Raw genomic sequence first — 14,150 nt, forward strand, 5'->3', positions numbered from 1 at the left:
GCCACATCCTCTGCAGCCGCGGCCCAAAAAAACATGAAATGGTGAAATATTCCATTGTGCAGGCCTCATTAGCACATAGTGAGGCTACAAATGGGTCTCTTGTGGTATTTATAGCATAAAAATGTAAAATAGGAACAATCTGGAGTCATTAATTATCACCAAGATAAAGAAAATTGATCTCCATCAACACAAATCACCTTTCCAAGAGAAGTGTAATTTCACTTGACTCCACACAGCCGATTCTCGATTTCAGGCTTGATTTTCAGCGGGCAAATGTGCCGCCAGCTGAGTGGATTTGTTTTGCTAATACATGCAAATATGGACGATTAATGAAGCAGATTCATCAGCCGGTTCTGTCCGTTTCCTTAATGTACGAGCGCATGTATGAGGGAAAGAAGAGGGCCAGCACCTGACATCGATGGGCTGATGGTGATTGATTGGGCTGCCTTCGGTTGCAGGGACACATGCTTGATTATATCTGTCACATCAGCAAGCTTCACTATCAGCATAAAGCTGACATATTCTCACAGATGTCTCACTTTAATTTGTGCTCCGAGGGACTCCAGAAAATGTTTTTATCCGTTGGCATTTAAAGGTTTTAGTGGCGTCTCTGTTCAACTCGGTGACTTCCTACGTACTCAGAACAAGCTGTAGCAACAATAAAGATAGCAATTAATGAGATAATGTCAGCTACACTGCAGGATTTATACTTTTTCTGTGATAATTAGCTTTTGCATTTGAGGGGTTTGGGTTGAAAAAGATTAAATGTGCTGCTACTGTCTGCTTGTTATCAAGTTGGAAACAATGCAAAGTGAGTGGGAGAGACTTTTGTAAGCATATGGCATTAGAAGACAGTTACCATGTGGGCAGCAGCTCCTATATGAGGATAAATGGAAGGAATCTGGAGGAGTTTAGGTTCGAAACGTGTGTGTGGACTTTAACTTTGGTTCAGGAATGAGTAAATTGCCATAATTGTTATTTTCAACTGGTTCTGAACAGCAGCAAAGACTACAAAAAGCTCACATTTCTTTGAAAAAGCAAGTAAAAGCAGAAAAGTACAATTAAATATTTCGTTTTCAAGACCAAATTATAATATTTTCATGCAAATCTATAACTTTCAGAGCCAAAAAAAACCCGCATAACCTCAAAAACCAGCCCGAACGGACCTCTAATGTCCTCCTCCTGTTAACAATTTCAGCTTTAGCTTGATAACGGAGACCTGATACATTTTGTTCTCTCTTTCTTGCGATTTCGGCTAGATTAAGGTGACCAGATTTCTCAAATGAAAATCGGGGACATTTTCAATGCGGCGGTGAAAAATCTGCCAAAAAAAACAACAAAAAAAACCCTGCCAGTTAACACAAAATAAATAAATTAATCCACAACATACCATTTATGGCGGCCGTTGGTCTCCTTTTCTTTCCTTTTTGCCGCCTCTTGATTGTTGCTGTTGACGCTGCTGCGTCTGTACGTCTATGACGTCGTCTCTGGTGATGCGTTCAATGGCTACCGTAATAACTGGTGTTACTCTGCGCGCATTTCCCCCCCATTCAGTGTCAAAATCGGGGACATTTTCGGGGACAACTTTGTCCAAGGACAGGTCGCCTTACAGTAGATTTGTGTCAACGTTTAATTTGATCTCTCCTTATTTAAATGAGCTTTACCTGTTTTACAAGTTGTGTTTTATGCCTTTAGCAGGAGTTAAGCTAGCTTTTTTCACACCAAAGCTAAGTTCTAAGCTCATCGGCCCAGGTCTGAGTCAAACTGGTTCGATCAGAGGTCACCAATCGCTATGTGTGAACACTCCAAAGACATGATTTGTGAGTCTTAAGCACGTAGCTACAGTCGATGAGATTCCAAGCGATGGGCTCAAGGGATAATATGTTGGGGGAAATCTTTTGGAAAAAGAACCATACAGCAAACAGAGCATGATGAAGAAAATACTGCCAGGAAACTCAACACAATTTGGTTAAATGTTGGCTATAACGTGCCTCTTAGAGGTTTCCATTGTGCAATATGATTACAGACTTAATTATATTGTGTATATTGTGACATTAATGATGAGTCTTGTCTACATGACAGCTGGAAATGCTTAATATAGATTTGTCAAATGAGCTGGAGGTTAAATCTGGGGAAAAGTCTTGTGGTGTGTGACCCCCTGTTGCAGATCAGCTGTACAGTGTGAACACACTAGGTTACATAACTCCCAAACACAAGAGAAACACATGGATGCAACAACACAATGACAGAGTTACTTGTACTGTGAACCTACGTCAGGCCATGAACCTTATTCTGGTAACAGCAGGAAGCAACAGCCTCTTCAGGTCAATTAAGTAACCCCCCACCACTCTTATGGAGGGGGTATGCTAAAATTCTAACAAAAACAAGCCAGATCAGGAAAATCAGTAACGGCATCTGAGTGTTAATAACAAACCCCATCAACCCCCAGCAGACATACCCATCTGGGTGTTTCTGTGACAGGGCGTTGGCAGCTTTACTAACTGCAAGGTGCCAATTCGACAAAAGAAAAACTGAGAAAATCTTTAAAAAATATGGAAAATAGTTGCTTCATCTTTGAATTAAATTACAGATGTTTTTAATTTAGTGTCAAAGTTGGTTGACATGTGCTTTATTTGTTAAAAAAGAAGGAAAAAAGACAAACTTTAAGGGGTAAAAGATGTATTTGAACACTGAAGATTGAGTTTGATATGAATATTTATTTAAAAATCCATAGTTCAATACAGAAATAGTCATCTATGTATTTATCAGACAATCAGTACTTCAGCCATGCTTTATCTGATTAATCACGGTTTAAAAAAAAAAATACAATTTCTTTTCATAACTGAACTTGTGCAAAGAAAATACACTCGAAAGCAATAGAAACACTGCCACTATAATCAATTCCTTTAAACAAGTCATTTATCTGAAGAAGGCATCGCACAATTCCAAGAAAATCAGTGAGAGATTTAAGGCCATTTTGTACAGTTAATTTTCATAGAGATTTTATATTTCAAAACACTCAGTTTTTAACAAAAGGAACTGGTGCATCCTTTGTAAAACTGTACATGCAAACATAGTGCACATTGTTAAGAAGATATGACAAGCATACAATATATTATTTGGATATCTTTAGTAAACAAACATCTTACCTGGTCTAATAAAACACTCTTGTAAAGGTGCCTCACAGGCACTCACAGACACACTATAAAATACAGGCATGCACACACACACTTACATACACTCACTTCTGGCTTTGTGGGGACAGATAAAGTCAGTGATTAAAAAATAACATATCTTTGTTCAGCTGAAACAGACCAACGTGGAACAGCTGGAGATAATTGGCAGCTCCGACTATGTGGACGATGTGAGCGCGGCAGCAAGAAAGGTCAGAAAAATTCAATCTTTATTAGCAAATTAATCAAATTATTTAAAATAATACCTTTAAATCCAATACGGATTCATTTTTGGCACCGAAATGTTTTAACTTGAGTTTTATAAACAAAAATCTCAAAGTCTCAGTGACATCAGATTATCGAAGTGATTTTCTGAATAGATTTCTGAATTTCTTTTTCGTGTTGAGCCGTTAAAATCATCGACTCTGATTTGTGAGCCTAAACTATGACAAACTCATCCTCTTGAGGCGTTTTGTAGAGATTAAACAGTTTCCTGCAGTATCCAGGACCAGACCACAGGATGTCAGGATGGGGAGATGTGTTTCTGCAACACTGGAATAGGTAGGGATGGGAACTGTTAAGAATTTAGCAATTCCGGTTCCATTAACGATATCGCTTATTGATTCGGTTCCGTATCGATTCTCTTATCAATTCTCTTACCGATTCTCTTATTGATTCTCTTGCCGATTCTCTTATCGATTCTCGTATCGATTACCATCCAGTTATATAGTTCAAATATAGTACAATATATAACTCTAAATATCTAACTCTGCCTCACTCTTGCAGTCCTCATCACCTAAATGTTAATATCAGGCGGAAATGATTTATACAGGATGTCGCTAATATTATTTCAACAGGGCTCGGAAGTTTTGCCCGAGCCGACCCAAGCCGAGCCGAGCCGAGCTGAGCCGAGCTGAGCCGAGCCGTCTCGTCTCTTCTTCCTGAGATGGCTCAGGTCCTTCAATGAGGACTGAGAGGTTCAGGAGGTCCTTTGTCCCCGCAGCCATAAGGCTTTTTAACACTGACTGCTGACATGTTCTCATCAAAGTTATTATTTTATTATTATTGTTGCTCTAATATACAATCATTGTAAATATTAAATTTTTTTGAGCTACTTGACTAATTTGAATTCCCCCACTGGGGGGTGAATAAAGTATTTTTCTATTCTATTCAGGCCTTTCTGGCCTTTCTTGCATCTGCACTGCGTCCCGCTCCGGATAAAAAGTTTTTCAAGATATTTAGAGAAAAAAAGCATCGTTTGTCCAACCCTGAAAGGATTTAGTGAGGAAAACACAACCGGGGCATGAGTGTTTGAACTTTGTCAGCCAATTGGGTAAAAAATTTACAATCAACAATAAATTGTCCAAACGAATATTTCATCTTTACGTGTTTCTCGTTTCTGATTGGTTCCCTTTGATCTGTAACTGTAATTTAACCATTTTAATGATAAAACAAGATGTTTTTCATTCTGATTAAATGTACAGCTGCAGCATCACATCCAATGTTCCCACAGGAAACTTCTTGGACTCTCCAATCAACAGAGCCTGTGATGAACCCACTGTGGTGCCCACATTTTCGGATCCGTTAACAGTTTGGTGGATCTGTTTTATAGTGTATCTGCTGCAGTAATGAGCTCCTCATGTTGACCTGCAGTCCTAATGATATGTCCAGCGAGGCTTTGAACGCAGCAGGTGGCTGCAAGAGTTCTGAGACAACACGCACACACACATTCATGCAGTTAGAGCTGCCATGTTGGCGCTCTGCTACAGTGATAGTTGTTGGGAAGAAGGTGAAAAACACGAGATGAGTTTGGGATTGTCAGGCAACTATAAGACAGGGCATCAGTGTAAGAAGACAAACAGAGTTTTAACAAACCGGCGTTATCATTTCTGAAAACATGAATTATTTCAGGTGCTTTTTGTTTGTTTTATAAATTTAGCAAAGTTTCCATCACACGACCATATTCATCTTCAATTTGTATTTGGTATCGTGTAATCAGAACAAATCAGAAGCTTCTACGCTGCCAGAGTCCTGTTCTCCTTAGTTCAATGTTACTGAATGTTAATGCACTTCCTTTTGTAAATTTAGATTCATTTCAACTGAAAATATCTCTATTTACTGAGATAAAGAACAGCTAAATCACAGGTTACTGTTTGATATGATTAATAAGGGACACCAACCGTACTCTAACCCCCTCTGATGAGTTCCAACAGTATCTTGGGTAATATCAGGTACCAATTCTGTTCTATACAGTGCTAAGGAATATAAGGACCCTGAGAGCATAGTGATGACTCCACAACAGAGAAAATAAAGTGTCATCAGAGCAGCTTTTCCTTACACAATACTTCCCAGATACTATCTGGTTTAGCTAGCTACCGAGATGTGTAAAAACTGGAAACATCTCTACAACCTTGTCAAATAGATGAGTTCAGTCAACATCCAATAAAAGTGAAATTATTGCAGTCACACTTTCTGTAAGCCTTTTAAAACTGTCAATCTATACAGTTTAACGTCTTTAAAGAATTCATTCTTCATCAATCTGTCCACATTCACCACAAAAACAGAAGAAATCAAAGTTAATCAGAAACTTGCTGTCGGATGTCGTCAGTGACCACAAAAATCATCCATGTACACGTGATTAGAAATCCTAAAAACATACATACGAAGCTGTATCAAAGCTAAAGGTGCAAGGAAAGTTAGAGCTCACACACACAACAGAGAACCAAAGAGCATACAAAGGGAAAGTGTGTTTTTCTATGCATTTTTGACCACTGGGCTCTTTTTACTCAAACAGCATTTTGTTTGAGAGCAGCTGCTGTCGTTTTAAAAATGGGGTGGAAATGACGACAAAATGAGATGGAACCCCTGGGCACGTGGGCATCGTATTGCCAAGGCAGTTTGGATGAGATACACAGATACATAGAGAGAGAAACAGTAGCTACGTTTCCATTCAACTGTCAATTATGCTACATGAAAATCTGAATTGCTCAAAAACAAAGGTAGTACTTTGAATCCCCATCATCTTAAACAAACCTAAACAAACTGACATTTAAGAATTAAGACATTAACAACAAATAAAATTGGGTATATTTTAAACTTTATGTCTTTCTCAATGCTAGCAGCTGTGCTTCGTCCTACTAATTCCACAGAAACTGCTAATGAAGTGGCATAATACTGCCACCAGATTACGCGTTTCCTGTAAAACTAGATACTAAAAACCCTGCTCTGATTGGTCAGCTACACAGGCCTGAGCAGGCCTCAGAAATTGAGAACACATTTTATCAAACTCAATTAGCATCTGCCCCCGAATTCAAGATTAGCCTTCAAACTTTTTTTTTTTAAGCATTTAACTAAATGACAAAATCTACCATTACCATTTGGTAAAAGGTTTTGTCATTATTGGATCACTGGTGTATAAGTAACATACAGCACAAAACATCTATAGAATAAATATAATATCTGAATTGATTTCATGAAAACATGCTAATACCGATGCTAACGTTAGCATGCTAACATTTTCAAAACAACAAAGCTAGCATGCGGAGAGTTTGAAGATATTTCGTTTCCCAGTTACAATATCTTAAGAGTGTTAATCTACTAATAGCTGCTAATTGCCAATGCACACACAATACAGTTGATGAGTGATATTAGTTCTTCATGTTTTTGGTTTTACATTAAACTATTGGGTAAGCTAAACAAGTTCATTTTGAAAGCAGCAGAAATCGCACACTTTTTAAGCAACATCACCACCTTTTGTGTAGCATACATGGCTACAACTGATGACATGCATTAGGGAAAATAATGTTTTTCTTTTTTATGGACACTGAAATAAACAAGATACTTCCAGTTATTCAACAATAACTTTCATCTAATTTTCACCGATTGCACCCATACGGTGTCAACATATTTTCACCTCTGGACAAAATGTATAAAGTAAACAACTTTCATTTTAATTTAAAATAGGCCACATCTACTGGCCAACATCATTGGGCATTGCTAAATGAAAGTAATATTTTAATATTTTGTTTTGAAGGTAAATTAGTTATGAAACTGATTGCTCTGAAATTGAGCTTTTATAGTTTTTCTAATACAATAAATTGCTGTACGGAATGGAAACAGAGCTACTCGAGGTGAGAGAGGCACAAAAGAAAGAGCGATGAAGACAGACAGGATGAAGTGACAGACAGATGGGTAGAAGAGGTAGTGCAGGGCCACTATATGCATGCACTGAGGCTACACTCATGCAAAAAGGTTAATACAAACACTAGAATACGGTACAGTACGGCACGGTACGGTACAGTACAGAAGGGCTACCAGGACCTGCACTGCTGCTACCTGACACGAGTGCCAGGAGAGAGAAAGTAAGAGAGAGTATAACAAGCTCCATATTGAAATTATATGTATATAAAAGTATCAACAGTAGAAATCCTTAATAGCATTTACTGTAAACAGTGAGTGATCTGGAGAGAGAAAAAGAGAAAGAGAAGTTACATTTGTCCAGGTATTTACAGGAGATATTGTTCATTTAAGATCAAGTGATTCCTTGTTTGTCTGGAGACATTCTCTTTACAATGTTTCCAAAGATTTGGTCCTTCATTAGCCCCCCCGCCCCGTCCTTTCTTCACGTTTCTCCTCACAGCTCGTACTTACTAACTCTCTACGAGGACTTTCCAGGTTTCCCAAGAGAAAAACAACCCAAAAAAAACAAATCAGTAAAAATCCAGACGATTACAGGAATGCTTGACAGTGGAAGTAAACAGACTCTTGTTGGCTTTTCCCCTCAGAGGCGTCTCCACTCTGGCCTGACGTGCAGCTTCCTGAACACGAGAAAGACCTCTGTGATCCACGACGACAAGGCATGGAGAGCGGCTTTAGGGAAATGGAAGTATTTCGCGTGTAAAGTTCTGCGAACCCCTGACTCGACCACATTTCTCAGCTCCGCCCCTTAAATCTGGGTTTGGATGGGTTGCCCTGGCGGAGTGTAGGGAGGTGGTGCTGGCGAAGGCTTTATCCCACGGGTCCGCATGTAGGAGAGGAACTGGTCGGGGATCTCGGCCAGGACGTCTTTGGCGAGCCGAGCCATGCTCAGGACGTGGTTACCTGTTCGGTCGATGTAATCCCTGAATGGGACAAACTGGAAGGACAGAGAAGAAATATGAGTCCAACGCTCTAAATTCACATTTCAGGCATCTTGCTTCTCACTTTAAATTCTTGTGTTGCTAAATTGAATTTGGGTCCGTTGCTTGGCTTTGCTGACATAATTTGTGTCATACACCAGCCAATCAGATCGCCTGATTACTGGATACCATCAAGCATTAACGCTTGTGCGAATCCGTATTAAATCCTACCCTGAACAGCAATATTCCATATCCTAGTTACTAAAAGCGAGCAAACCAGTCTGACTAACTGGGCTCGCAACTAGCACTGTGCATTATTAGCTTAAATTAGGATTTAAATGACCAAAATTATTAGCTAAATATTTAACGGTCAGTGTTAAAATGACCAAAATTAGCTGCATTTAAAAAAAACAACAACCTGTAACTGTGTTTGAATACAGTTTGAAGTTAAGGTTATTAACTGTAAATGTTAAATGTGAGTTTGATTAGAAATTGAAAATAATAAATCATGAATAAAACCATTGTTGCTAATCTTATATTTTTCCCTGACATGTGGTCCGACTGTCATTCGGAAATCCAAATTTTCTTAAATCTTTTAAATTCTATGATCAGTTTTTGCCGGGTAAACTGGATTTTAAAGCAGGGTTAAAGGGTTAAAGGCCAAAGGGAGTATTACAAAAACTAACAAAATATTTATTTTTTCTTTTCCTCCAGATGAAAAACAAAACAACAAAAAGGAAACAAGGCACGGATGCAAGTTTCTATCTTTAAGAGAATAACTTGAGGGGGAAAGATTGTGTTAAACAGATTGAATAAAGAATAAAGACTGATGGAAGTGGAGATCAAGGGAGAAGATGGGGAAAAGGTGGAGATCGAATCAAATCCATGCTAGTTAAGACGGCTGGTGTTCAGCTTTCTGAGCAGCAGTTGGTGAATTTCTAAACTGTCCTTAGAGAGAAATGAGCAGCCAAAGCAGATGCTCCAACTGTGAAAATTATCAATATCATGTTTTTTATTCATGAGTTTTTTGGCACTTATATCTGCTGATGGTATTTAAACGGACCAATAATACTGAGACCTAGTTAGCTACAACACGTCTGGGATTACTGAGATCAGTTATAATAAGCTTATTATTTTCTGCTGATGCTAAAAAACACGAGCTGACTTCAGACTGCTTCATGCAGCGATGAATGCTGCTCATTCTGTCTTTGTGTGTAAAACATGAACTGCATTTACAGCCACTGCTGGTCAATAAATGCATCTAATATCTAATGATAGCCACATGCCACAAACCTTGACAGATCTTTTTCTGCTCTTACATGGATGTTTCTGCTAAACTAAAGGTGGACTGCTTTGTTTACTTCATTACATGCTGTCACCTGCAATCCCAATCTCCAACGAGAAGCCAATTTGTGCTGGAAGCCCTCGCTGTGGAGGGTAAGCCTCACAATATCACTCGGGGTTATTAGCTTGCTGATAATGGGAGCCTGTTGGCTGAGCTGATGCTCCAGAACAGAAACTTGGTTTCACACCATCCCCAGGTCTTCTCTGCGTGGATCGCCTGTGCATGTGTCCACATCAGCTTGTTAAAAAGCTAACTAATGAGCATCCATGTGGCTCGATGTGAGGGTGCCAGGCAGCAAGACATGACAGCGGCAGCATAAAGGTCACGGTGTGACTTCACTGTGGCACAATCAAACAAACAGCTCGCTATGAAATATGTGCGTTCCTTCTCTTTGCTTTGATGCAAGGATACAGAATGAATCTGTGAATGAAACACACTACATGTGGTGTGAAATAGAAGATAAAGAGATGACGAAGGCATGAAAGAAAGGAATTATATTAAAGAGAGTTTTCTCTCATTTCTGTGAGGGTCCACTTTATATCATAAACTCTGCAAATATATAAAAACAACAAGCCAAAAACGTAGCCTACACAGTGACAACATCTCGTTTCATTACTTGTCCTTTGTGCACTGCACAGTCCCCTCTGTTTGCAGGCCCCACGATGCCCAAAAGGCTTTTTAAGCTGGACATTAGGTCAGGGGTTAGAGCGGAGGGTCTCTGTTCATTCATTTTAATGAGGAGAGACTTAGCAGAAGATGGAGGAGCAGAGGATTGGCTCCTCTTTTTTACCATCCTACCATCTGCTGTCTGGTGCACCATGAGGTTAAAGCAACCAGAGATCAGATGCATGAAAATCTGTCGATTGACGACTAAAAACTGAGTGCAAACAAAGGCAGAAATTATTTAAAAAGCAGTCTTATTTATGCATCTCAGATTCTACGCCTAACTACCACTCCCATCCTAAGCTATGAATGGGAATACGCAGTCCTAATATAGATTAAAAAAAAGTAGAGGCAAAGTTCCACCTGTTGTGAAACAGGATTTTATTAGATCTGGAACCACTTACAAAACAAACAAAAAAAAAGCTAGCTAACGTTAGCATGCTAATGTTAGCATCTTAATTAGCATGTCTTCATAAAATCAATTTATACTTAGTTCTACATACAGTATCTTTTGTTCTATATGTTACTTATACAACAGTATCTGATCCAGTAATAAAACCTTTCCCCCAAAAATACCAAATAGTAAAGGTAGATTTTGTTATTTTGATGCTTTCTCAAATTTGTCGTTTTTATAATGATTAGCTTGTATACATAATTAGCTTTGATACATTCTATTGTACAAACACTGTGTAAGAAAAGGCGAATTTTGCTTTTGGTATACTTCCAACTCCAGCTGTCTGTTATATCTCACTCAGTTTTCTGCTGTAACTGTAACTTTGCTTGATGTTGATGTCAACTGAAAAGCATCATGTGACATAAAAAGGCTTTTGAAGTGAGCCTTCATTTTTATTTTTTCTATATCTGATGAAAGTGCAGAAGAATTAACCAGAACCCTGCAGACCAAGTAGATAATTGTCCACAAAAGCAAAACAAAACAACATCCTAAACAGAGTTTCAGAACATTTTTTGGGTGAGCAGCAAAAAGGAGGAAAGAGCAGAATACCTGCACAATGTCTCTCTCAGCGAATCTTCCTCTGGATGAAATTCTGATTTCATCGCCGTCCAGCTCAACCATGGCTGCGGAGCACAGAAAGCAGAAAAAAAGGTAGATGAGAATAAACTGAAAAGACACGCAACCCTGTGACAGACTGCTGACCAGCACAGTCCTGAAATCCTCAGAAATCATCATAAAAATATGAACGAGTTTGGAGGCTCACCATCAAATTCTGCAGGTCCAACCCCGACGATAATGATGGACATGGGCAGACAGGAGGCCTGCAGGAGAAGCCAAAAGAGGAACAATAAACACTCAGAAGCGTAGCCTGGGTAGGTCCTTTTCGTGATTATTTTGGGTGGAACACGCACGGTTTGTGCAACGCTTTCACCTCCCGGAGCGCCGCGTGGGAGCAGACATCACAGTCATAGAATCAACAACACAGCCTGAATCCACTGACAGCTTACAAATGACATGTGTTTGGGTCGTGTGTGAGTGGGAACGTGCGAGTGTATTAGATCCAGGATGCCAGCAGTGTATCTGAGGAATGTTTTGACCTGAGGCTGCACAAAGATGGACCATCATGTCAAAACATCTCGTATTTTTTCCTCTTCAGGTCTCTGCTCTTCTGGCTGTTTTATTTTTCCATTTTCTCCTCATCTTCGTCACCTTCCTTCTCCACTATCCTCACACCTCAACGTTTTCCTGCCCACTTCTCTGTTGTTTTGGTGTTTGTGGCTTTCACATGTCCGGGTCACCGGCTTCACAGCTGACCGCCGTTTTCTTTCCATCCTACGAGGCGCTCCGGTTTCCCTCCGCTGCGTGCTATGACTTGACAGTGATGAAGAGGACGGATCAGGGGTGAATAACACGCTGTCAGATGGAAGAGCCGCACGGCAAATGCACAGAAATAACAATAATAAAGGCTCCCTCGAAAGGAGGAGAAGATTTAAGGCCAATCGCTGTATGATATGATAAATATGATAAATATGATAAACACTCATGGTAGCTGATGGTTGATTCAGAGTATGAAGCATGAAACCCCTACTTAAGCAAAAAATAAGCCCTTATTTGGAGGCAAATGAGAAATTTCAGTTATGGAACACAACTAATTACTTTCTGTAAGGCTAAGGTACATCCAGGTTCAGATATGGCAAAGGAAAATAAGCTTTAATATTTGATATTTGGCCTTTTGAAAACATAAAAACATGTAAAACACCAGAAAATATGACAAACTATAAACCCAAAAAAATCTAATTAAATTAATAATGTGAACAGCTTCACTCCACAACTAACTTTTGACCTATATGCTTGAAAAATAAATCAAAATTTAGACAAAACAGCAGTTAAAATGGCCTGAAAAGCAAGAGGCTGAAAAAAATGGTTGCAAGTATAGAAAATAAAAACAAAAAAAAGACAAATTAGAAGAAGCAGATCCCCGGGAGCCTGGAAACTGAAGTCTTCTTCTTCTTAAGGACTTGTTGTGGGGTGAGAGGGAATAAGATCTTTCACACCAGGAGGAGCTCAACCACTGAAGCCTTTAAAGGTGTTTCAAATCTTTAAATCCAAAGTAAAGAGGTTGGACTGATGTGATCAAATGCATCACTTTAAGACATGATACTCCTGATTTTTTGGTGCTACAGAGATTAAATAAGTTGTTTATTGTGAGATATAAAAGAGAAATCCAGGTAAAAAATGACTCCAGGGTTCCTCACAGTAGAAGAAGAGACATCAAGGGCAACTTTGTGTTTACTTTGTGTTCACTTTTTAAGATTTTTAGACCTTTTGTGTGTATAAAAAGTGTTGTAATGTCCACAAGGTGGGTCTGAAATGTATAAAAAATAACTTTAAATTAAAGTCTGGAATGTGCACTTTGACCCCGAACATTTTGCATTGAAGGAATATCCGAGGGCTCCATATCAGACCAGCTACTGACACACAGTTTATGATACTTAACTGGGACCCGCTTGGTTCAATAACTTCCAGCGGTGACACAGGCTGGAAATGGGCAACACAAACGGTCCAAACTGGGCCTGACAAATGAAAACGGGTCTCATCCTGAGCAGATCAAACATGATGCAGAGAGCAGCAGGTGCAGATATCTGAGGTTCTCAGTCAGGTCCATCTTGTGCATGTCGAACCAAGTTGAACCAAGTTGAAAATGGCCAAAATATTAATCTTGAGACTTGGAAAGTACGTAAGCCACAACAATACAAATGGAAGTTTAGCTCGTAGTTATGCACATGCACTTGAGTTGATTGTGTGGTGCACATTTCCTTTTTACAGTTTAAAACACCGACTTATGCAAGTTAAATTTCTCAAAAGGCTGCAACCTTTTGGCGCCGTTTCCTGCAGGATCGGGAGCTGATGTACTTACATTCACGATAGACTCTTTAGTCTGAGCCATGTCTGAGATGACGCCGTCGGTGATGATGAGGAGCACAAAGTACTGAGAGCCATCCTTCACAGAAGCTGCATACCTGTGCACAAAAAGCATCTTTGTGGTTATTTTTCAGCTCCCATCCTCTTGTTTTCTTTTGAATCAACTTTATCATTTATCATTTGGACACTTTTTTTCCACTGAAATGCTTAAAAACTGAGACATCATGTTCATTTTGATGCTAGCAACAAGGAGCATGTTTAACACATGCTGCTCTGCAGGTTAAAGACTCCTTCACTGGACTTGTCTGTGCAACAAATGTTTTGAATGGGTCTGAGTTTCATGCAGGTTGTTTCAGAGCTTTCCATAAAAAGTTTGGTTCTGTGAGCAGAAAGATGAGCGCCTCCCCATCTTCAGAAAGTGTTCGGGTGGACTGGTGCTGAAGAGATGAGGAGCAGCAGACTTTAAAAACACAGGC

The 14,150-nt window shown here is 39.4% G+C and overlaps 1 protein-coding gene across 1 annotated transcript in view; it reads right to left on the minus strand.

Annotated features, from left to right (window-relative positions):
* Window positions 1-2,697: 2,697 nt before the first annotated feature.
* Window positions 2,698-14,150, minus strand: part of LOC140282607 (copine-8) — a 106,301-nt gene continuing 94,848 nt past the window's right edge. The window contains exons 17-20 of the mRNA XM_072377096.1: window positions 13,670-13,772; window positions 11,516-11,573; window positions 11,302-11,375; window positions 2,698-8,307 (exon numbers count right to left, since the gene is read on the minus strand). Of these exons, the coding sequence (XP_072233197.1) occupies window positions 8,119-8,307; window positions 11,302-11,375; window positions 11,516-11,573; window positions 13,670-13,772 (424 nt within the window). The 3' untranslated portion in view covers window positions 2,698-8,118. The remainder of the gene's footprint in view (window positions 8,308-11,301; window positions 11,376-11,515; window positions 11,574-13,669; window positions 13,773-14,150) is intronic.

This window comes from Leuresthes tenuis, unplaced genomic scaffold, assembly GCF_036924035.1.
Source record: "Leuresthes tenuis unplaced genomic scaffold, fLeuTen1.0.hap1 SCAF_23, whole genome shotgun sequence".
Classification (NCBI taxonomy): domain Eukaryota; kingdom Metazoa; phylum Chordata; class Actinopteri; order Atheriniformes; family Atherinopsidae; genus Leuresthes; species Leuresthes tenuis.